The sequence below is a fragment of the Pogona vitticeps genome, chromosome 6, assembly GCF_051106095.1.
Source record: "Pogona vitticeps strain Pit_001003342236 chromosome 6, PviZW2.1, whole genome shotgun sequence".
NCBI classification, from domain to species: domain Eukaryota; kingdom Metazoa; phylum Chordata; class Lepidosauria; order Squamata; family Agamidae; genus Pogona; species Pogona vitticeps.
The window spans coordinates 107,212,432-107,237,767 of record NC_135788.1 but is presented as its reverse complement, the minus strand read 5'-3'; the positions used below and the strand labels follow the sequence as shown (position 1 = coordinate 107,237,767).

The 25,336-nt window shown below is 43.9% G+C and overlaps 1 protein-coding gene across 3 annotated transcripts; it reads right to left on the bottom strand.

The window, feature by feature from the left end:
* Positions 1-328: 328 nt before the first annotated feature.
* On the bottom strand, positions 329-25,336 carry CD37 (CD37 molecule). Of its 3 annotated transcripts, none has more exons than XM_020792750.3 (9): positions 25,162-25,336; positions 18,195-18,269; positions 17,929-18,001; positions 17,345-17,469; positions 15,529-15,603; positions 11,217-11,321; positions 9,507-9,698; positions 7,655-7,738; positions 329-2,091 (listed from the first exon to the last, which is right to left on the bottom strand). In XM_020792750.3, exons 2-9 carry the CDS (start codon positions 18,258-18,260, stop codon positions 2,014-2,016), a joined length of 798 nt encoding a protein of 265 aa, XP_020648409.3. In that variant the 5' UTR covers positions 18,261-18,269; positions 25,162-25,336; the 3' UTR covers positions 329-2,013. The 3 variants fall into 3 exon arrangements, with proteins under 3 accessions (XP_020648409.3, XP_078233126.1, XP_078233127.1); XM_078377000.1 differs by having other exon boundaries at positions 24,943-25,273; XM_078377001.1 differs by lacking the exon at positions 25,162-25,336 and adding an exon at positions 24,745-24,804.

Here is a 25,336-nt window from a genome sequence, read left to right as displayed (position 1 = left end):
TTGGTCTATGGTTTATATAACATCAGCTGGCAGTCCGGCTTGTCTTCCCCCTCCCTCAAGAAAGCCAGAGAATCTTGCCCCAAACAATCCTGCATTCACTCTTCTATCTTCAGAGGAGAGAAACAAGCCTCACCTTATGCCAAGATTAGAGGTCAAATTTTGACATATGTTTGGCTTCTGCTGCAGGTAGAAGGAGACGGCAGTGGAAGTCAGCAGGCCAGCTAGCTCTGGGAAAATCAGGATTCCCGATTTCCAAATGTATTCAAGCGTTTTTCTAGTATTCATCCTGTCAAGTTTTGTCACATCCCAAAGAAAGAAAGAGGGCTGCTTATGGATCTATATCTTTATTTACAAAATGGGAGGATACAAAAATTCCCTTAATACTTACGAAGAAAAGACAGCAAGTTGAGGAGAGGTGAAGCTGATTTCCACCTCATTCCACCCACATCCTCATCTTGACATTATTTCCTACAGAATTGTACTGTGTCAAACATTCAGTTGGAATATATACATAAATACAAACATACAGCAAAAGTTAGAAGTAAGTTTCTCAGTATGGGAGTAAACATGCAAGACAGAACACAAAGTAAAGACGAACAGTTGGTCACCCTGTCTATGAAATACAACTTTTATACGGCAGCACTGGCTAGATTCTGGGAACTCCCATTGGGGAAAGAGTAGCTTTTTGAAATGCTGGGTAGGTGAGATTGTGTAGCATTATCCAGCTCCTGGAGGAGCAGCATCAATATGTATGCTATGCAAACACAGATCAGTTAATGCTCCCATACACAGGTACCAGAGAATTTTATGCATCATATCTAGTCTTGCATCTGAAGAGGATGGAAAGACACCAGCATAGGAATTCTTGTGTACATAAAGCTGCTGTCACCATGAGATGAGCATGTTCAAACTGATGGCATAAAAGCTAGCAGTTCAAAGCATTAGGTTAGTGATGGAGCAAAATTTGTGGGCTGTAACACGGGGGGGGGGGGGAGAACCCAGTCCTCTTATATAAAGCACCTGCCAGTCACATCTTGATTGCAGTATAAGTCAAACACTTAAGTGGTTTACAAGTATGTCACAGAATATACAAGCCCCAGATCCAGACGATAACTTGTAAAAATACTTGAGACCGCAACTCCCAAAATTCTCAGCCCGTATTAATTCTAGCAAAATTCTGGAAGCTGTAATCCACAAAGAGTACCTTTCTGTATCTATGATCTAGACACATTGACAACTGTCACATAAACTTCCTTGGCACCCCTAATGCCATACTGAACCAAGGCACATCTCCAAAAGCAGTCTAAAGACCATGGCTCAGAAAATGTGCTTCTGATAGCCAGGTTGTCGCTATTCTTTTATTCCACCTCCAGAATTAGCTTTGTATACAACCAATTTTCAAGTTTACATAATCATGTCATGTTTTGGTGCCAATAGGAGCAAGATTTCTAGCCTTAACTCCAAGAAAGAAAGAAAGATGTTTATGGGATCTTTAATAAACAGGTAACTTACGTTTGAAAAGTTGGAAAACAGATTTGGTTTCCAGGTTAACTTTGGAAATCAATCAGAATCTTGAATCATGAGTGGGTGGATTACTGCCTGTCACATAGTTTTCTTTATGCAGTCTCCAGTTTTGGTCATTAGGATCTAAGCATTCAGGAGGTATGAAAATGCAGCTGTGACAATTTACTTCGGGTATTTGCTGCACAATAGCAAAAGACAGTGCATTTGTATGGCTCTGAAAAGTGATTTAAGGGCAAAATAATCCCTTTAGCTGTATGACGCTAAACACTGTTCTGGACTAGATAGAGCACTTTTCTGTTTCTAGCAGTGACAGCAACTCCTGAAGGTTTAGATTTGCTTGCCAATTAGGGTAGAAAATAGCATAAAGACCAGGCAAAGAATCCCCACCCGCCCCACCCACCAAGGCACCAGGCAAACCCTGGTTTAACCCCATGAAGTGGTATGGTTGAATTGGAAGGAATGATTTCCAACTCTGTGTTGATTCACCTCCTAGGAATAGCGACTGAGCTTGTAATAGTCGGGATCAATTGTCCTACACAGAAACATCGACAGCATCATGAGGCAGAGCTGTGGGAAGAGAGAAAGTGTGTTAAAATGAGAGATTGTGTTGCTGCCTGACATGTGGGGATCATTTAGGAAAGGAATGAAAAATGAAACAAACTTCATAATTTGCTCCAGACAACAGCCCTGATATCTGGACAAGTTGCAGGGGTCTGCGCCTTGATTTCTGTCTTTTAAGACAACCTTCCCTAACTTGGTACCAGGGTGGATTTTGAAAATCAAGTTGATTTAAATCAGTAAAATTCGAATTAAATCATGATTTTTAAATGTAAAGACTCATTCTTGCTGGTAGTTATCTTTAATATTTGCAACCAGATGAAGATTTCACATTTAAACAGCTGTTTCAGAAAAGATTTTTTGTTTAATAGGTTAATGACTCATATTTGGAGAACTATTGAAATTGTTTTATTTACCTAAAACAGTAACATTATAAAGTGTACATATTCTTGTACTTACTTAAACATCAATGTGTTCATTGTTTGTATATAGATTTGCAGAACAAACAAACAATGGGATTAAGGTCTTCTTTTCCTGAACTTTGTTCATTTTATACTATTTTTACTGTGAAAAAGTGCATGTTATCTCAGATAATTTGGATTGATGAATTACCGTATTTTTCGCACCATAAGACGCACTTTCCCCCCACAAAACAGGGGGTTGGAAAGTCTGTGCATCTTATGGAGCGAAGAAAACAGATTATATTTTCCTGTTTTCTTCTCCTAAAAATTGATGCGTCTTATGGAAAAGTGCATCTTATGGAGCGAAAAATACAGTAGTTTACCAAAAATGTAAGCATTGCATGAATGTACAGCTTTATGTTACATAACTAATTACTAATTCATGCTGAATAAGCTTTGAACTACAATGTGACTTACACAGAAAACTATCTTTAGATAGATTTTTCTTCCAAAAGCATTTGATTAAAATAAATTTGATTTAAATTTTAAAAAATCCTAATTAAATTGAAAAAGATCAGATTTTTAAAAATATTTTTTTAAATCATTGATTTTAATCCACCCTGCTTGGTACTCACCAAATGGTTCCAAACTCCAAATCTGTTCCATCACATAGAAATATGCCTGATGTTGAATCAGACCCTTTATTGATTTAACCCCCCATTGTCCATGACTGGCAGCTTGGGTTTTGGGGTAGCATGATTTTCTCCACCCCACCTGCCAGTCCCTAACATTCCTAGGTGGTCTCCTATCCAAGTACTGACCAATCTTGACCATCCTTAGCTTCCACAATCAGATATGCTGACATCAACTGCCTTTATCTCTGACCATTGTGACTGATGGGAGTTGTAGTCTGTCTGGACACAACCGAGATCAGAATGGCATAGTGTATCTCACAGAAGGAGGAGTGTTGTCAGTACATATTTCAAGGGTTATGATCACCCCATTTCTCACGAAATACCCATTTAATTGAACTTTCTTGTTGCATGTTAAGTATTTTAAGTTCCTTATTGCTCTTTGTTGTACTCTTTCTCTCCTCTCTCTCTCGTCTCCCTGTCTGCTGCTCAGATTACTGCGACACATTTAGATCCTGAATTCAGGTGCTCTTTACACTTCCTTGTCTCACTCCTTCGGCACGCCAAAACTTTTTCCCCCCACGAAGTATCACACAGGACAGAAACAAGCCATTTACCTCCAAGGAGGAAAGGGGGATAGTGAGAGGAAAGAGAAGGTGCGAATAATGACAGACAGATTTGCAGCTGCTGGAAAGCTGAGCTCTTCCACTTTGTCTGGAGTCATTACCTTGCCAATACTCCAGGTAGAAGTCTCTGTGCCGCACATAGTGAAAGGATAAAACAAACAAAAAACAGCATTTTAAGGCTGGGTGTACGAGAGAGATTTAGTGGGCAGAGATGTGGGAGTATTAAGAGTGAGAAGAACAAGAAAGACATGCATGTGCCAGCTCTGGTGGGTAACTAGTTTGCATTGCTTTAGGTAGCCAATCAAACAACAAAAAAGAGCCCAAAGTAATTGGAAAAATTAAGATTTTTTTGGACTATCCTGGCCCAACCAGGGTAGCTAAGGAATTCTAGGGAGTTACCCAAAGAGTAACGTTTCTGAGCTCTGTCACGTACATGCCTAAACACACATCTGGTGCACACTGAGAACCACAACACAACCACCATTACACACAGCACTAGCAGGCAAACACACAAAAGCATGCAAACACTCCATAGCTGCTCTCAGAACAGGAATCATTCACAACAAGGTATCGACCAGGTGCTTGAGAAGCCCAGAAGGGACAATTAAATCCAGGAAAGGAATTGTAGCAAAAAGGCCTCCCGCACACCCACCGCTGGCACAACGGTCTGTTCTGTGCCCTTACTAGATGTGTGTCGGCTACATAGCTCCAGAGAAACTATTTATTTACTGTCTATTTATTATATTTCTATTCTCCAGTGAGCTCAAGTTCAGTCATATATGGTCATTTATTTTATTATTATTTATTTAGTCAGGCTAATAGACTGTGACTGCTCCAAAGCCACCCTACAAGTTTTATGGCCAAGTGGTGGTTTGAACCCAGATCCCCCAAGTCCTAGTCTAATGACTGCAGTTACGACGCCACATCAGCTCACTGTGCATGAAGGGATAGGGTATCCATTGTTTCTAGCTGGAAGCGCTAGTAAAGATAACGAGAACAGCAGGGGCATAGCCCCTGCACCCAACTTGGATGCGCAGCAGTCATCATCCAGGAAATAAAAGAGGACAACGTAAGCCTGTTTAAACCATGTTGAGAAGCCATGCTGCTACACAGACCTTCCATATGCCAGGATGATTCAGATTTCCAGGCTTGTTTCTCTATTATGCCCACATCCCAATCAATGCAATGCAGGCAACCCTGGGCTTCCTCACATAATAATCCCAAACCTTGGTCATCTGCCAGGCATTCAGGGTTAGCAACTGACAGCTATCTTAGCAGCACAGCTTGGAATGTTATTATTCTTAGAGTAATGCACTGGATGATAAAAGTGGCCCTTTGTTTATTGTGCGAATAATGCTGACATTAGTAACAGAATTTTAGTTTACTTCGATAATGTTAGCCTGGAATTTATTTTATGCTAACATGGCTGCTGGTATTTCTGTCTATGACTTTCTGAACACCTAATTTAGCTGTGTAACTAACAAAGACTGCATTGTCAAACCAAACAGGTAAAGCAACACAATTTGACTATAGGGACTTCCTTAGCCTAAACCATCATTTGTAATTAACTCCGTTATGGACAATGAAAACACTAATGGTTGTTGTGGGTTTTTCGGGCACTTTGGCTGTGTTCTGAAGGTTGTTCTTCCTAACGTTTCGCCAGTCTCTGTGGCTGGCATCTTCAGAGGACAGCACTCTGTGCTCTGGATCATGCTGTCCTCTGAAGATGCCGGCCACAGAGACTGGCGAAACATTAGGAAGAACCTTCAGAACACAGCCAAAGAGCCCGAAAAATCCACAACAACCATCAGATCCCGGCCATGAATAAACAGGTAGCCTGTAAACCACCCAAAGAGTGCTTTAAGTGTTAGGAGGCGGTATATAAGCAGCACACTTTTTTCCATCAGCAAAAACTTCAGACTTTATAGATGCAGTTTTGAGTTGCATCCATGTGTAACTTGTTTAAGATGGAAGACTCAAAGTTTCTAACTTTCGAGTGCTCACTGAGGCTATGACAAGCCAGGTTAAAACCTAACAACACTGCAACATGTGATGAGACCTATTTTTTGTCTGCTCTTCCATCACATGTTGGAACAACTATCAGACAAGAAGAACTTAACCTCAGTCTTCCCCCTATTTCCAGCCCCCTCCCTTGTGCTGGTAGAGCTGAGCAACTTGAAGGACCTGCTGACAGAGCCAGGGGCTGGAGAGCATGAATCTTCACAGTGGCTCCTGGCAGAAAGGCCAGTTAAGATCTCCTGGCATGTGTGGGTGACTCATAGGACTATGGGCTCTACTCATTGTGTGGTCTGGGGCAAAATGCCCAACCCAAATGAGAGGGAGTGGTGAACTAGTTCTGAGTACTTTATACCTTAAAAACACCCCTCATATTATTATTATTATCATCCTCAACATCAAGTCCACTTAACAGTATATCATCACCACCACCAAGATATCACCCCAGTATGGAGTTCGAAATATTAGTAATGTATTATTAACTTATTATACTTGCATTATTTTATTACTATGTTTAGAAAGCTATTAAAAAGTAAAGGTTCTCCTTGACAATTTCCAGTGGTATTCAGCAATAGAAGAAGGGCCAGAAATTAGACAAATGGCCCTCAAAGCCCCATATTTTATAACAGTAAAATTGCTTGCTATACTAAAAACTGAAACTACCAGCCACTCTTGTTACTTTTTGTCGTTTATCCCAAAAGAAACCTTTTCTAGTCAAGTTTCTTTGTTATCCCAAAACTCCACTCAGCAGCTGTGCTCGTGGTGGTAGGCTTTCTTTTCCTAAAAATTCAACCAAAGCAACAGAGCCAAGGGCAGTCTTTCAAAATAAGCTCCAGAAAAGCAAGCAAGGCCAAATCTGCTGCTCCTCTCAAGTTAAAATTGCCTCTGCTGGTAGGATGACGAGAGTTATAATGCAACTTATCCAAAGGACATGGGTTAGGGAAGACTGTCCCAACATGGAAGCAGAATTTACTTGGAAGAAGCAAAGTGAGCTAAGAAAACACCTAGTGAATACACAAGCATGATGTAATGACTTTTCAGGAGCGGGATTCCCCTCCAGGCCACAGTCACAGTAAAAAAATGGGTGACCTGCTAATGCATGCATGAGCCAGACACAGGCCACACTCAGTGGACATATAGGCCATGGGGAATAACACATGCGTCCCAGGGCACAGGCAGATACAAATCCACATGGCTACCATAGCAAAGCATGCCAAAAAGCAAGGAACATCTATGCATGTACACAAAGGCACTCCCGTGAGCCACCTGTTGGGAAAGTAGAGGATTTCCTGGGAGCTACCACTGTGCAAGTCTCTGTGTTCTAGCGCACTGATCACTATCATGCAGAGCAGCTGCAGAAACTGCAAGAAAGGTTTAAGGTGAAGAGAGAAGAATGTGAACCCAGTTACTCTTACACACACAGACACATAGACTGGGGTGGTTCATGGACTGAGACAGGGAGGTGGCTCACTCCAAAACTGAGAGGTGCCCTCCTGCCCTGGTCACAAACCACCCTCAACATGGAGATACATATAGTATAAATTTCTGGTGTCAAACATCAGCCTCTGATAGTCAAGACTAGGTCTATACTACAGGTGCCATCCAGGGTCTCACTCAGCAGCATCCTCTGGCTACAGCGTGTGATACAAGATTGGCACAACTTCCCCACTAGCTGCTTAGTACTAAAAAAGGCCTTTGATTTGCAGTTAGATTCGCCTTGCCAAAGTTTGCAAAAGCAACGTTTTGGGATTATAACTCCCAAAATCACCTTCCTTGTTAGGGAATTCTGGGAATGGCACCCCAAGAAAGCAGGGCTTCCAAACTCCAAGCACAACCGCAGCACTATCTGTGGGACCACACCTGCTCCACCTTGCAAGCTGGTCCCCAAAAGTCTTACCTCCAGGAGTGCAATCCCAAGGCAGATCCCCACAATGGTGATGATGTTATTGGTAAGCCACATCTCGACACTGTTCATGCAGCCCTAAGATTGTACAAGTCAAGTTAGTTTAAAAGGTGGCGCTGATGGGTTTCCAGCGTGTAAGAAAAAGCCTGCTGGGTAAAAAAAAGGAGGGGGCATTAAATCTGGCATTTTGCTTCCCAACGTAGGCAAGTGAATCCATCCATAAGAAGGGTATGATGGAAGCAGTCCTCTCCACCAGGACTAACCCTGTTATTAGATTTACAAAGGAAATTTCTAGGAGAGATGGGGGGTGGTGGTGTTTGATATGCTACTCCTTCCACCCTGGCTGCTCCTTAAGGACCCATCACACTACGGACAGCTGCTCCTGTGGGTAGCTTTCCAGGCCTGCTATGCTGAACTGCACAGCTTTCAAGAGGAAGGCACCTCATTCCCTCCTGGAGATGGTGGCACCTTTGCTTCTTTCTCTGCAAACCCAGGAAGGAAGAAGATGCAAAAAGCCCAAGAACCAGCTCCAGTTACATCCTGTTATGTTCTGAAAGTCTGCCTCCCGGGACCCCTCAGAGCCCTGGCATTGCGGGACAGATCCCTCAGCAACTTCCTATATCAGGGAGAGATTTGATGTCTCCCTGCCCACAACAGCACTTGTGGTGTCTCCCTGCCCACTCCCATACAGGATATGGGAGCTGCTGGTTGCTGGTTTTCACATGCTGCCTCCTCTCTTCAAGCAGTGGGACAGCTTGCACCACTTGTGCTTCTCACTCATGCTTCTGATACTCTGGGATTCAGAGATAGACTGCTCCCGAGCATGGAGGTTCCATTCAGTTATACATCCTCCTGAACTTATATAACTCCCCTTTTTTCCCTGGCAGACACCCACTCCTGTAATCACCCTTAGATCATGTGGCAGTGGATTCAATAAATCAGTTGTGTACTGTACAGGTGTTTCTTTTGGTCAGCCTTGACATAACTGTTAATCAGTTTCACTTCCAACTTATGCAGCATTTTTTCCAATGAAGTATTTATAAAGAAAATTATTTTGAAGAATTAAGGGTGCAAAAGTAGCCCTTGAAGGTTTATGGCTTGGCATATGCAGCTCCTGGACCTCGGAAAGTTGCTCGCCCATCCCAAAGTTGCAAAGAAAAACTATTGATGCTTTTAAATACCCATGGAATACAGAATGGTGGCAGTGCTAAACAAATCCAGATACTTATTGGTTCCCTTTCTCCCCTCCAATTACAAAACATAGGAGGAGAGAACAACATCCCCACCTCTTTATTCAACCCACACAGTATTTTATGAACTGCTCTCACCAACTGCTCGTCACTCATTTTTTCTGTGATGCCTTTTTTACAAGGATAAACTTCTGAATAGAGATGGGCATGAACCGGTTCATCTCAGTTCGCCCAGGTTCATAAAGGTGGCAGCACAAGCACACCCGCTCCCCTCTCCCACCTCTTCTGGCCCGACCAGACACTCACCAAGCCAAGCACGCTAGCTTCCTGCACTTCCTCAGCTGATCTTCCCATCCCGGCAACAACTCAGGCTTCACTGCTCCATCCTCTTGGCTGATCTCCCACACAGACAAAAGGGCTGGACAGAGAAGTCTGCGTTCTTGCTCATGACTGGGAGATTAACCAAGGAGGTGGAAAAAGCAATCAAGCTGGGCCTGGTGAGTGGCTGATCAGCTGAGGAGGGAGGGGGAGGGGAGGAGCAGCACCTGTGCTGCCACATTTATGAACTCAGAAGTGGGACAAACCGGTTCGTGCCCATCTCTATTTCTGAGCACAAAATAGCCTTGGCTTTTCCCCCTGCCCCCAAAATTACTCACCTCTGTGTAGACCGGCCACTTTCCCTCAGCACTGCAGAAACCAGATAGCTCCCCACTGACGGTGTTGTTGGCCTCTAACTGGTCAGACTGAGACATATTGCGACAGGAGCAGGGGTAGCTCTGATCCGAAGCATTTCGAACCACACTGTTGTTCTCCCAGTCCTTGTAGGATTTCCATCCACAGCACTGGAGCTAGAACAGAATTGAAAAGACAGTGAAGGTAGTGAGGAAGAGGTTAGGAACAAGAGAGGAGATGGAGGACTTCTCTGTTTTCTGAGAGTCTTTGCCTCTCATCTTCCTGTAGCAGCTGAGCCTTGAAGAAAGGCACCTGAACTGTAACTATGAGGTCTGTGATGCAACCTGTGTTGAAGCTAAGCAGGTTTAGGTCTGGCTGGTCCCCGGATGGCAGGCCACTGTGATAACTCTTGCGAGGATTCTCAGTCATCCAGGTGAGGTTCTCTGGAAGTTGAGTCATGGCAACTGGGACTCTTTCTTATTAAGTTGAAATGTCTCCCACCAACTCTCCTCAGACTGAAGAAGCTACAGTGGACCCTTGACTTACAGACGGCTTGACTTACAGACTTTTTGATTTACAGACTTCTCTGGCCGCAAAAATTTAGGTTTGACTTGCAGACTGAGATTTGACTTACAGACCAGAAAAAAACCAAAATGGAACAAAAACAGCCTGTTACGGGATTAATCGTTTTTCAATGCACTGTAGGTCAATGGAGACTTGACTTACAGACTTTTTGACTTGAGAACCGTCTTCCAATATGGATTAAGTTCTCAAGTCAAGACCCCACTGTACTTGGATGAGCAGCAAAATGTTTCAATCTAATAAGAAAGAAGTCCAGTTGCCCTGACTTAACTTCCGGATATGATGACTCATGTCTCTGGACTTCTGTTCTACCATGAATAAAAAATAATAAGGGGCTAGATTTAGTCTTAGTAGTGCTTATAGTAGATCACTTAAAACACTGGATCCCCAGATGTTGTTGAACTAGAACTCCCAGAAGCCTTCGCCACTGGCCAAGAGTTTTGGGAGTTGTAATCCAAAGACATCTGGGGACTCAAGGCTGGGAACCATTGATTTAAAACAATAGTTCTTAGATTACTCAGGACCAACTAAAGCCCCATTAATTTCATCAAATGAGTTTGGATCCAACCAATAAAAACTGTGTTGGTGAAACTATATTTTAGTTATGAAAGGCTATGAAAATTCCAGCCATCCACGAACAAGGCCACAGCTACTGTGTTTCCCCGAAAGTAAGACAGGGTCTTTTATTAATTTTTGCTCCAGAAAACGTATTAGGGCTTATTTTCAGGGGATGCTTTATTTTTTTCATGACCAACAATCTACATTTATTCAAATGCAGTCATGTCGTCTTCTGGTTGTTGCACAATGGTGGAGGGTGGGGTTTCACTTAACTGGGGCTTATTTTAGGGGTAGGGCTTATATTACGAGCATCCTGAAAAATCATACTAGGGCTTATTTTCAGGGAAGCAGGGTAGTAAGAGCACTGATGCAATCCTGTAAGGGTGATCGTCCAGATGTTGCTGGACCGCAGCTCCTTCTATCCCTCAACATTGGCTACACAGACTAAGGCTGATAGGAGTTGTAATCCAAGAACACCTGGAAGCCTAGATGTCTGCCACCTCTGGGCTAGAGAAAACTGGAGTGAATGTTTCTTCTTGGGTTCAGCAACTTACCTGCTTTTGGACAAAATCCCAGCTCTCGTCGTGATCTGACAATGGGTCGCTGGTTCCGTAGGTATTGATTATGCCAGATACATAGTCACCGACGGTCTCTCTGAGCTGTTGGGGGTGGAAGAGAATGATTAAAGGAGGCCCTCCAACCCACAGTGAACATAATGATGTTCCTGTTATCACTGTGCCAATTTCCAGTTTCCCATGTGATCCTCCTAGCCTGGCATGACCAAAAAGACAGGCTGGCTAGCTGGCCTGTATCTTCCCTGCCAAGTGCCCTGATGGAGTCAAGGAAAAGCACAAGCCCGCTAAGCAAGTCTGTAAAAACATGTGGCAATTCTCTACCAAAGGAGAGGGGATTTGGTAGGGCTAGCGGCCATAATGCTCAACAGCCACCTCCCTCTATAGACTGCACAAGGCCCAGTTCTGACTGTTTTTTCCTCTGAATTTTAGGGAGTGGGTTGAACTTTGGGTTGCCAGATCACACAAAACTACGAGCAGGGCATGGGCCTCCATGCTATCAAAAGTGAGTGGGGGGGGGGGATTTTGGTCCTCTTGTGTATCAGTTGTAAAACAGAGAGAGAGAGAGAATTGGTTTTCTTCACTGCCTGCTAAATAAACTTTATTTGTGCACAACACACATACCAATACTTTCACTTTAAGTCAGCGAACCCCGGGACTAGCGGGAAGTGGGAGGGAGACAGACAACCAGGCGTTAAGGCCACCACATAATAAAATCTTTCTTTTTTTTTTTTTTTTTTGGCTTTCTCCAGGACAGAGATGTGTCTCGCTATCCAGAGACTTTAAAAAAACAGCAATGTACCAAGATCTGGCAACTTTAGAGCTGTGACACCAGTGAAATGCCAAAACCACTGGTCCCAGAGGGCTCCAAGACTGGAGGAGGGGGAGAGGGTTTGCAAACACAAATATATACATATATTTTGGGGGGAGGGAGAAATCCTGGCGTGAGAGAGGTCCCACAGGGCTTTGGAGGGGGGGAGCTCAAAGGCACTAAAAATGACCCAAAATATATGCATCCGGCATATCAGCATCACATGACCCACTTCAGTTTTATGGGCTCCTTAAAAAATGAAACAAGATGGGAGAATACAACATACAGTACCTGCCTTCACCAATAAGTCTGTCCCTTAGAGCCACACCCGCTCCACCAACTTCCAAACAAAACGGAACTTGAAAACAACTGGCTTCTCTTTTTATCCAGAAGGAACCAACTCTGCAGGGTGCTGACAAGGATAAGCACAAAATCCCCTCCCTCTCATTTGGCCAACAGGCTGTGAAGAGGATTAGCAGTCATCACACAACCACTCCTCTTGTCCTGGAGTAATGCAAGAGTTTAAAGCAGCGGAAGTGGACAAGTGCCCTTCCAGATGTTGTTTGGCTTTCAGCAATTTCCCACAGGAATCCTAGCCAGGGCTGGTGGAAGGTGCAGTCCTACAACATCTGGCAGGTCATAAGTTTCCCATCCCTGCTTTTTAAGACAGATCTCAGAAAAATTAATTATTTGGCTGCAACTAATTCTCAGCATGGTCTCATGGAGATTCCGGGAACTGTATTCTCATTATTCTGAGCCTCGTGGTGCAGTGGTCAAACTGCAGTACTACAGTCAAAACTCTGCTCATGACTCAGGTTCAATCCCAGGTAGCCGACTCAAGGTTCACTCAGTATTCCATCCTTCTGAAGTCAGTAAATTGAATACCCAGCTTACTGGGAGTGGGGGCAATGTGTAAGCCTGCATAATTAAACTGTAAACCTCCAGAGGGTGCTTCAAGTGCTATGGGACAGTAAATATATAAGCAGTATGCTTTATTCTTTAAAAGTAACTTTTCCATGCTGTGTTATTTAGGTACTTCCAGACCAAGACTGCTAGCGCCAGCAATCAAAAGACATTGTGCAGCTGTTTCATCTTTTTTATTATTTAACCTTTTTTTCATTAAAAAGAAATAGAAGCAATGACGGGAAATCAAAGGAGGTTTAAGAACAGAAGCCAACATCATCTAGACTCGCTTATAAGCTTCCAGAAATAAGGTAAGATAATAAACCTCTCAGCTGAAAGCACTCTCAATTGCTGTTGATTTTTTTTTACAGGTGCCAAATAAATGACTAGCTGCATGAATATGCTGAGTGTCCGGAAAAGTTTTATTATTTTAGCCTGCCTGAAGCATGGGAGGCCGACAGAGAATCTGCGCTGCAGTCGAGAGCCAAAGGAATCACGGCAGAACAAGCACTGCTTGCTCCCAGCAGAGAAACGTCACACCTACCCCCTGGAGGAAAATACACCAATCTTAATGGGCCCTCCCTGCCCCACCCGTATGTGTGACTCACAGGCACCCGGAGAAGAAGGCAGGGATCACTCAGCTTCCACCATCTCTCAACAATCCATACCCGGTTCACACGTCCTGGGCAACCAAAGCTTAGAAAAGTTACTTTTAAGAAAAACGACAGCTCCAAGGATTATTCAGGCTGGAGGATTTTGAGAGCGAAAGCCCCAAAAGTAAATTGGGCTACAAACTCCGATTCCCCCACCTGCGGCTCGGCTCCCTAAAGTGGGTTAGATAGGAAAGCCAGGGCTCCATCGACCCGCACAGCTGAATGACGTGGTGATGTGGTTGAATGGAATGTTTTACTTCAGTGGCAGGCAATGTATTTTCTGAACGCTTCCTCTGCATCAGAGGAGACCTCCTCCCAGTGAGAAACCATCACCCAGGAAGTCAGATGAGCTACAGCTTTTCTCCCTAGCCTGTGGTTTCCTACTGTCAGCAAACCTGTTCCGTACGAAATCTTTCTAAAAATGGTACAGACACATATGCACGCCACTTGTCATTTGAAGTGGTTCAGTCTATCCTACCATTCTGCTACACAGGCAGAAAGCCAGTTAGCTCCCCCCCAATACATTGTTGGACTCTCCCTCCCACGGGTATCAGCTAGCATCAGGAGTGATGTGAGATTGTTCTGACAAAGCTATGGATGGCCATATCTTTCCTGTCCCCTACTAGTGCATGTTTAGACCATGATTAAAGGGACTTAAAGATCCAGAGACTGGAAAAGTTGCTTTCTTGGATTAAAACTCCCAGAATCCTCAAAGTGAGTTCAAACAACAAAAAAAGTAAGTTTTCCAAGCTTCTGCTCTTACCATGCAAATCAAACGGCCTCACTCATCAAAATTGTCCAAGATGGCCGTATCTTCAATTTGTTGTCCTTCCATGTTTTTCTACTGCATGTCTCATTTTTTAAAATAAAAAATTTACCCATTTAAGGTGGAGCAGGGGGGAAAGAAGAACTGCACAGTGCCCTTTCAGTGCTAGTACTGTAGTAGGAACTGCTTGATTGAAAGATACAGTATCAAGGATAAGGGTAACTGACCAGTAAGAAAGACATCAAGGTAATGGGGGCTGGATCAGCAGAAAAGACTATTACAGTGGTGCCTCGCTTAATGACGTTAATTCGTTCCAGCTAAATCGCTATAGAGCAAAAATGTCGTAAAGCGAAATTTAAAAGCCCATTGAAACACATTGAAAATCGTTCAATGCATTCCAATGGGCTGAAAAACTCACCGTCCAGCGAAGATCCTCCATAGGGACGGCCATTTTCAGTGTCTGTAGAGCGAGGAATCCGTCCAAAAACACAGCGGGGAGCCATTTTGAGCACCCGGTGGCCATTTTGAAAACCCCACGATCAGCTGTTTTGCGAAGAATCGGTTCCCGAAGCAGGGAACCGATTTTTGCAAAGCGAAAAAACCCCATTTAAAACATCGTTTTGCGATCGCAATTGAAAACATCGTCATGAAGCGGATTCGTCGTTATACGGGGTAATCGTTAAGCGGGGCACGACTGTAGATGTTTCAGTTTGATCAGAATGAGAAAAAAAATTAGTTTGGGAAGCTCCATAGCAACCAGCCTTTGAGAAAAGCCTTGAGGAAAGAAGACTAAGCAGAGATATGATGGCACTTTTAAAATACTTGAGACATAGTCATACAGAGGGGCAGGATCTGTACTCAATCATCCCAGAGCACAGCAGGAATGTAATAATGGGCTCAAGCTACAAGAAGCCAGATTTAGGCTGCATATTAGGAAAAAACTTCTTAACTGTTAGAGCAGTATGATAATTGAATCAACTACCTTGGTAGGCTGGAGACATTTAAGAGAAAATTAGACAACCATCTGTCAGATTAGCTTTGACTTGAATTCCTCTGTTGACCAGGGGTTTGGACCCAATAGCCTTATAAGCCCCTTCCAACTCAATTATTCTATGAACACAGATATCGCATTCTCCATCCCCAGCTTGTGATATGACTCACCTTATTGCGCTGTGTGTATATCAAGATTCCAATGGTGATTTGAGCAATAAAAAGCAGCAGCAGGAAGGTGAAATACTGTTGAAAGAAAAGGAAATCATCAAAATTCAATCACATCATCAAGTTTCTATAACTTCTACCCCATAATTAATTTTGACTGTTCTCTGAGGCACAATGGCCACAAAGGTTTCCGAAGAGAACAGAGCACTGGCATTAAGAAATGCAGAAATCATAATCCATGCTTTAAAAACATATATTCAAGTGATGCAAGGAATTAAGAGCCCTTTGGTTTAATCCAGCACCACTCTTAGTTTCTTATGTGTTAACCTCCTGGTAAGGTAAATATTAGCATATTACACACAAATGCAAAAGAAGAAAGATTAGAGGCAACATTTTTAAAATAAACTCCAATTTACACATGCAGGTAAATCACGAGGCACAGAACTCCTTCTTTCTGTTGTGTGGGCTCTTCTTCCTCTGTTTGCTAGGCCCCAAAATGGTGCCTGTGAGAACAATAAAAGTGATCTGGACATCACCCGAGAAAAGTGGTTCCCAAACTGAGTAAACCGGTGTTCTTGGACTGCATCTGCTGGACAGCTCAGTGGGTTTTACCACTTGGCTGTGGAGCCAGAGGTTGGGAGCTTGATTCCCCCACTGTGAAAAAGGCTGGACCAGATGATCCATAGGGTCCCTGCCAGCTCTGCAGCTCTAAGATTATTATAATTACTAACTCCCAGAAACTCCAGCCAGCACAGCGGGTGGTGAAGACTTCTAGGAGTTGCAGTCTAAGAAAACGCAGGTTCCCTAAGGTCGGGAACCACTACCCTAGAGGAAGGAGTAGAGAGTGGCTGGCAGTATCAGAGTCACAGTTGCCTGTGCTGCTAGATCTCAGTAGAGCGAGGCCAATAAAGTCATTTTGTGTCTGTCACACATGTGGGGAGTGATGCAGGCGCATACAAGCTAGGACAAGAGAGATCACTGGCAGCCTGAAAACATCAACATTGGCACAATTCCCCTTGTGAATTACAGTGGGGTCTTGACTTGAGAACATAATCCATATTGGAAGGCAGTTCTCAAGTCAAAAAGTCTGTAAGCCAAGTCTCCATTGACCTACAGTGCATTGAAAACCGATTAATCCCGTAACAGGCCGTTTTTGTTCCATTTTGGTTTTTTCTGGTCTGTAAGTCAATTCTCAGGCTGCAAGTCAAACCTAAATTTTGTGGCCAGAGAAGTCTGTAACTCAAAAAGTCTGTAAGTCAATCCGTCTGTAAGTCAAGGGTCCACTGTATGGAATGCGGGAGAGAAATCTCTGGATTTTGCTCCAGGTTTTATTAAAATTACTGTTTTCTCCTCCTGGGTTGAGCACATATAGGATTCAAGAGCTGTTCCACTTAACACGGTGGCAATATTTCTCCCCACTCTTGACATAACTAGTACACAGAACTGTTCATTCACTCTGTGAAAACTTAACAAGTCCCACATATGATAGCCTTTCATGATCAGGAAATGTGCTTTCTCAACACGTAATTCTAGCTGTGGCTTTCTGCACCCTTGTAAATTCTACAGTAAGCATTTTAGCTGGTGTGACCAGAGCCATACACAAATATTCCAGTTGGAGCCATGAACCACAGGTTCCTATGCAGGCACTATGATATTGGCAGTTCTATTTCAATATAATTATTAATGTGGGATTTTGCATCTTCTCTGTCACCATGATAGGCCTCATTTCCAAAGAAGTCCTGGCTCCCAGCATTCCCTGCTCAATTGGGATCTATTCCAAAATCCCAGCTTCCTTTCCCTCATGTCTCATGCTACTTACAAATCCGAGCATACACTTGATTTCCTTGAGAGAACCAAGACATCCAAGGAAGCCTATCAACATTGTGAGGATGCCAACACCACAGAAAATATAGGACCAGACCTTCAGGGCATAATATGATGACCCTGGGGGAAAAAAAGAAACAAAATCAGTCAAACCCCAACATGACAGAACCGTCAGCCGAACGTCACAAAAAGATGGTGAAGATTTCAAAGACATACCTGTCAAACAACCCATTCCCCAGAGCACAAAAAAAGTTACATTTTGGGAGTTTCACCTCCCAGAATCCTTCAGCCTGCATGGAAAAGTTGCGGTGTGGAATTTTGGGAATTGTACTCCCAACCTTTTGAACTGTGCCAAAATGAGCTGAAATCCTATGCTGAAGATTCTTTTTAATGCAGAACTCAAAAGATACAAGCCATTGGATGGGGAGTGGAAAAACTAGAAGTGGCATGTATTTTGAAGGCCCTTTCTTCTTCTTATTTCCCAGGACTCTCCCAGTGACTGGGATGGTGAAACGCAGTGCCAGTGGAGACAAAAGTGTAATGGTAAACTCTTACTATAGAATGGAAAATTGTACTCACCAAGAACTGAAGCAAAATTATTTCGGTCAAAAAGGATCCACAAGCCAAAGCTGAAGAGAAGACTTCCAAGGATCTAGGAGAGGGCATGGGGAAAGGAGGAGAATGGAAAAACAGAGAGAGAGAGAGGAATCATAAAGTTATGTTTCCACACACTGTGTTAACCTTTCTTTCATCCTTCCTCATTCTCCATAAGTGAGGTAGTCAAGGGATCATACTGACGGCCCCATCTAGCTACGTAGGAGGCTAGTTCCTGCCAAATTACTCACAAAGAAGAAGAGGTTGAAGATGAAGAGGAAGTACTTTGTGACGCTGAGGCATCCTTTGCGGGACATTGTGCCTTCCTGTGGGAAAGGGAAGGAGAAGGGGGGTGTCAAACAGAGACACAAAATATAGGTTCAGTGTCCTCAGGGCCCAGTTTCCCTCCCAGCCATGTTCTAAATCCTTATATGTTATTTCAAGCTCATCACTTGGGGAAAGGGAACCAAGCATTTCTAAAAGCTCCTTACAAAAACAGGGCCTAGGCCTCTATTGTAACATAAAACCCTGCAAAGAGTGATCACAACCATGACCCACTCAGTTATTATAGGGAAACGGTTTCTCTTCTTCAGATTGTCAGTTGTCACAGCATGCAATAAACAGAAGGTGAAAGATTTCGCTCCCCAGCCGCAAATTTTTTCCATTACAAAGAGCAAAAACTTGTTGATAATAACCATAGGCATTGTCAACTGGTCCCAAGAGATAACGTATTTCCACCCATTTCCCCAGCCCTTGTGTTGGGTTGCCAACTTTCTAAACCGACATTGAAGCAATGCCTTTACTTCCACACTGTGGGAAGTGTCCTCTGCTGTCCAAGGTCTGATCCAAGTTATATTTCCTGCCTGGACCAAAGCTGTAATGGCTACTACCTAGTCAAAGTACACACTATAGAAAGCCTAGTAAATTATATTGGCAAACTAAACAGTGTACCCAGGTTTGTTTTGGTTAAAATCCCATGAGTCTCATTTTTACATTGCTATCATCTGTCTTCTCTCAGCGCCACTTTTTTGTTGTTGTTTGCACTAGTCTCTCTTTATCTCTCTATACACATTTAGCTTATCCTTGGAATACAACTCCTAGAATACCCCAGCCGGCATGGCCCCTGATTAATGAATATTTGGAAACACTTCCTAAACATGCAAACTTCTGCCCTAATTTCACAGAAACTTTTAAAAATATGTGTAGGTAATAAAAAATAATTGGAGTGCCCCAGAGGGCCCCCAACAGGATTTTTAAGTACATCACATGGCCTATATTTGAAATCACAACCCACCAAGGCACCCTCAAAATTTGGTACAAATCCATCCAGCCATGTAAGACAAAATAATAGTGGTGCCTGCAAATGTTCCAAAAGTCAGTTTTGAGTAGCCTAATGATCTGTGGTCCTATTTATTTGTTTGTTTGTTTGTTTGTTTATATAAGATAGAAAATGCCACAAGGGTCTTTCCCCGACCACAGCAGGAAAACAGAAACATAAAAAAACTAAATAAGTGATAATTTGCTGCCATTTCATGACATCCCTAAAATCCTGCTATTCATTAAGGCAGTGGCCTCATTCTGCCTAATGGCAAAGCCAGCCCTGTGAAGGCCCCATGTTCTTACTCTCTCTTTTTTTTCTGGTCAGTATTGTAAGCTAGCTTATCATATTCACACACACATACCTCCTCTCCCAAACCACAGCTTCTTATCCATTTGCATGATTCTATGAGAAGAATCTACCACAGCCTCCTGTCCTTTCCAAAAACCTGTAATTCCAACCCAAACCACTAAATAAGAAAGTACAGCAGGAGGAACCATACTGGTCTCTACCTAAAAAGCACAATGGTGGTGGTGGTGGTGGGGGAGCCATGTTTGTCTGCTGCAGCAAAACAAAGTTGTTGAAATATTTTTGCTTAGCATAGTAAGTCACACTAGAATAAGCCCATTTGAATCAGTGGGGGTAGGGTGAATCAACTCCTCCATATGTTCCATTGATAAAAATGGGCTGTGAAGGAGAGAAAGGGAGTGAGCCGTCCTCCTCTGTCAAAGGAGCAGAAGGAGGCACAGAATGTGTGGAGGGGATATTAGTAGAGGTGGAACCAGGTAACCGGGAAGTACAGGATTATAGGGAAGTGTGTTTGGCTGATGAGAGAGGGGAGGAGCTTGATTTGATTGTATGGGAAGATATAAATGAGGGAGAAAAGGCGGGAAGTTTTAGAGTGGTAAAGAGCGAACCAGCAGACAAGAAAGATAGGTCTGCAAAGACAGAATGGAGTATGGGCCATGAGAGTTTTCTGAAGCTACTTAAAGAATTTCCGAATCTACAGGTTGATGGAGGATTGCTGCCGGGACCTCCTGAGTTCGCCGTGCGTGGTCAAGAGGTAGATCCCCTGGAATGGACTGTGGTGGTTTACCCACGCAATCAGTGTGGGGGGGCGGCAGGTGATCCGTCCCAGTTCCTCTTTACTCCAGAGTCAGCAGGAGGGGGACTGGGCGAGACACCCATGTTGTGGGACAGTTTGCGCGGTACGGACCACACCGATCCGTCCTATGACTGACTGGGAACGATTTGGGCCAGCCCCCCTGTAAGAAGATAAAGAAATAGCCACAAGAGTTCGAAGTTATAAGTTGTTACCAGAGTTGAGTTTAATTGACCCGTTTGAGCCAGCCGAGTTGAGTTTGTTTACAAATAAAACTGATTCTGTTTAGAAAAGAACAGCCTCCTTTCCTTTTTCCTGCGCTGTTATCGGAACCGCCCTTGGCAGAACCAACCCGTATTCACATGGGCCTATTCTAGTCATGACTCAATTACGCTCAGCCCTATTTGAATCAATGGGACTCACAGAGGGCTTGGCTTCCCAAATCCCCACTAATTCAAGGGGACTGTTCTAGTGAGAGTTACTATACTAAGCAACAGGATTTCAGCCAGAGATTTTGGCATCTTTAAGACTGCCACGTTGTACTTGGTGTCAGCTTTCATGGACTGTAGATGGGCTTCATCTAAAAAGCTGGTAGACCACTGGGTAGAAACAAGAGAAATACAGTCCTAACTTAGGGCTGCTGTGAAAAGCAACTGTTATCAAACAATTGCATGCTCTCAAGACTTTTAACAGCCGATGGTGGTTTCCAGATGTCATCCCCACCTCTGGTAATTGTAATTCACCCACGGTTCCTCCCCACTTCTTTTATCTTCCTTCCACAAACACTTGAATAAGGAGGAATAACACAGAATAGCCACACAATGTCTTTCAAGTGGTAATACCAAGAGCCAGAGATGGCTCATTGACCAGGATAGAGGACGCCTCATCTCAACATTTGGAGGGGTTCCCCCCACCTCTAGTCTTGAGCCATCCTCTCTAGGAGCCATTTGCCCGGAAGAACACCAGGGTGTGTCGATACTGCTTCATTTCCATCATAAAACATTTCATAGGCTTTCATCTATTATTTTAATCAGGTATAGATCTTAATTAGCCATAGGTCATGGTAGCTGTTCAGATGTGACTTTGGTGGACCACAACTCCCATCAACGCCAGCCAGCATAGGCAGTGGTGAGAAATATGGGAGAGGCAGGCCCACAATGACCAATGCCTACAATATAAATCCGTCACATTCTCTCCACCGTTACAGTTCTGCAGCCACGCTGCTGAACATTCTCACAAAGCCACTCACTTTTTGTAGTCAGTGCTATTTAACATCTATCTGAGGCTGCTGGGGGAGGTCATCAGGAGTTCTGGAGCTTCGTGTCACCAGTATGCGGACACGACTATCTCTCCTTCCACCTCCCTGCAGAGGATGCCGTCGCACCCCTTGAACACTGCCTGGACGCCATGCTGGGATGGATGAGGGATAATAGATTGAGGCTGATCCTGGGCAAGATGGAAATCCTGCAGGTGCATGCATGCCCCTGGTGTTTGCAGTCAGGGTGCTTCCCTCTCCTTTGGGGGGGGAAACACTCTTTTCATGAAGAATGAGGTGCGCAGCTTGGGTGTACTCATGGACCCAGCACTGTCAATAGAATCCCAGATAGCATCTGTGGTCCGTTCCACCTATTTCCATCTAAGGCGGATTGCCCAGTTGAGTCTCTATTTTGACACCGGGTTCCTCACCACATTCTTTCCTGCACCAGTAGTCTCAAGACTAGACTACTGCAATGCTCTCTACATGGGGCTACCCTTGGGGTTGTTACAGAGACTTCAACAGGTCCAGAACTCGGCATCCAGATTGTTGAGTGGGCTAAGGAGACACCAACGCTTTTCCTCCACCTTGGCCGCCTTGTACTGGTTACCTGTTTGCATCCGTGACGGCTTCAAAGTGATGGCACTGAGTCACTTATAAGGCCCTAAACAGTTTAGGACTTCAACATCTGGAAGAACACCTCCTTCTGATCAGATCTGTCCGCCTTGTAAGATATTCCCAGGCCAGGAGGCTGAGAGTTCTGATCCTGAGAGAGGCCCGAAAAACGATGACCAGAAATCAGGCCTTCTCGACAGTCGCCTCACAACTATGGAACAGTCTCCTGCCTAAAATTCGCCTGACCCCTTCATTGGGAACCTTTAAAAACTATAAAAGCGTGGTTATTCAGACAGGCCTTCCCAGATACTAAAACACCATGATATAATAGTGCTTTTAATAACTAACATCTAACCCACTCACATGCTTTTATTTTAGTTATTATGCTTTTATTGTGTGTTTTTAAAGTGTAACTTGTTCAGTACCTCTTATATTTTGTTGATTATCCTTGTTTGTTATGTTATTGTTTTATCCTGTTTTGTAAATTGCCCAGAGTGGCCTTGGCAGCCAGATGGGCAGTATAAAAATCAAATAAAATCAAATCAATCAGTCAATAAATTCACATATAAATATGCACAATTTATTCATAAGAGGAAGGCAAACTTGGAGGAAGTCCAGAGTTGCCAAAAGAGACATTGATGTTTAGGGAAACTTATAAAAGAACAATCCTAAGCACCAGGACAGGAAGCCAAATAAGACACTGTATGGTCAGCCACAGTACACACGGGTGGCTGGTTCCATGAAGGGAAACACTGCAACTATTTGTTGCAGGGTTCATTGTGTCACTGAATAGCAGTTGCTGGGGAAGAACAGCAGGGGGCAGGCTACCTACCTTTCTCTCCTGCATATGGACTTTCCAAGACAACTTGCTAGTCATTATACTGGGGGCAAGCTGCAGTTCTTCAAATAAAACATTGCACTCTATCCATGCCCAGGAGCACTCTTTCATCTATCACAGATTCCTGCCACCATGAAGTTTTAGAACTGAACCCTGACTGGAAGACAGCTTGTATCGTATATTAAGACACCAGAAGAGGAAGTGGTTGCTGTGCATTACAGTTTCTCAGAAAGACAAGCTCATTTCCCTCAGTCCTCACGTAAAGGATATTAATCATCCTTTACTATCTAAAGAGCTGCCATCTTCTCCAAATGGATCCCTCCCTGCTACTATTAATCTGCCTTTCTGCTGCTTGAACTTACATTTTGCTTGCATATATATAATACTGCCAATTCTACAGAAAATGATTTATGCAATTGGGTGGTTATTCTTCTCTTGTATGTATATCTCCGTATAGGCAACTATATAAATGCACTTTGGTATACATCTACAAAGATCACTTCTTTATCCAAGCTCTTTCTTGCAACAGAAATTTTACATACTTTTAAGCATAAACTCCCTAATGGAGGGGGGGGGAATCAACAGTACCCATTTCCAGACTTGTGCACCGAACTCGTTCATATTCATGATTAGGTTTTTTTCCCCCTCTTCATTTTATTCATGCCCTAATTCACACAAGTCATTTTGAGCTAGGCTCAGCACGATGCATATGAAAATGTGTGCAATCTGTACTACTTATGTAACCCCTCCATGACACATTTAACTCATGAGAACATCTCTGGTTGCACAAGAACTTTCTCAGACTCTACATAAAGGACGGTCTCACACAGGCACATTCACAAGCGATGTTTGGACTCTTGCATTTTCAATACACACAAACTTTAATCCAAGGTTTTCCCACAGGGCATTTTCCCCACTTGCTTACTTAAATAAATAAATAATTACTAGATCATCTTTGGAGGAAAAGCTTCCCCAGTCTTTGGACTTTGTACACCCTAATGACACATGCATTTTTATAAGGAGGACATATCGTTGTGCTGGGTCTCCCAAACATGGCCACACACAAAATGTCATAGTGTTAGACACACACAATTCTATAGCCTTAAAAAAGCAACTTCTTTACCCTACTATTCCAGGACTCACCCAGGCAGGCAGGCACACACTGGATTGTGAGAACCAAGACTGTCTCAATTAAACAATTATCATGTAACTTAATTAGCATCTAATGTGCCAATTAAAGAGAGCTTGGGAATTTTTTCCTTTTTGGACTGTGACCCCCGCAATCCCCAGCCAGCATGGCCACTGACTGGGGATTCTAGGAAAGAAAGAAGAAAAGGAAAGAAAGAAAGAAAAATAAATACTTTAAAACAGATTAGCACTGGATTCTCACAGAACCTTGTGTCCACCACGTATTGTTAACCACGGGTACATGCAGGCGCCACTTCTCCCACACTCGCACGTACACAATCAGCCTCAAATCAGTTTACAGCCAGCCCCACACCACCCTATGCTCCATACATTTTCTCCTTCATCTCCCTCAACCTACATAATACTCTCTTCCTTTTCTGAGTCCCAAACGCCTCTTCCCCCCCCAGATCCTCCCTCTCGGGGTCCCCTCACTCCAGCCCCCCCACACACACTAAGACCCACACCACACATCTACGCCCCATTACCTCGAGCCTGGCACGATCTCTTGTGTGAAACCACCCAGATTCTGCCCCTTTCCAGACACAACACCCACCTCTGAGCTCCTGCCCCACAAATACCCTCCCCTCCCTTTCCTACACACATATCTAAGCCAAGACGACCCCGACTCGCAGGCGCTCCCTCTCGTACACGATCGCTCAAGTCCCGTCGGGGTTCATTCATACCTCTTGGCGATCAACCGTGGGATATTGGAACAGCAAGGATTTGTAATCTGGGACAGAAGCCAACAATCCCCACCGCCTCTACCCAAGCCCCCCCCCCACACCTTCCCGAATATCCCACCCAAATACTGCATAATAACCCCATTCTACCCCGTCTTAGCCTCTCTGCCTAAAAAACCTCTCCCCGTTCACGAGCATCCGATCCGAGCGGCTCTTCCTTACCTTCACGATTGCTCCCAGTCAAGTCCTTCCCCGGTTCGTTCTCCCTGTCTTGCGATCGCCCTACAACTCGCCCCACTCCTTCCCTCCCTCCCTCTTTTCTCTCTTTCTCTCTCTCCTTCCCTCCCTCCTTTTGACGGCGCAAAGTTTCCAAACTTCACCCCGAGGGGGCCCACCT

Excerpts from the sequence above, each read along its gene's own strand:
- CD37 (XM_020792750.3), bottom strand. The coding sequence starts at position 18,260 with ATGTCCCGCAAAGGATGCCTCAGCGTCACAAAGTACTTCCTCTTCATC. Across the intron at positions 11,322-15,528 it reads TATACACACAGCGCAATAAG|CTCAGAGAGACCGTCGGTGA; the intron begins GTGAGTCATATC and ends CACCCCCAACAG. Across the intron at positions 7,739-9,506 it reads AGTGGCCGGTCTACACAGAG|GGCTGCATGAACAGTGTCGA; the intron begins GTGAGTAATTTT and ends GTACAATCTTAG.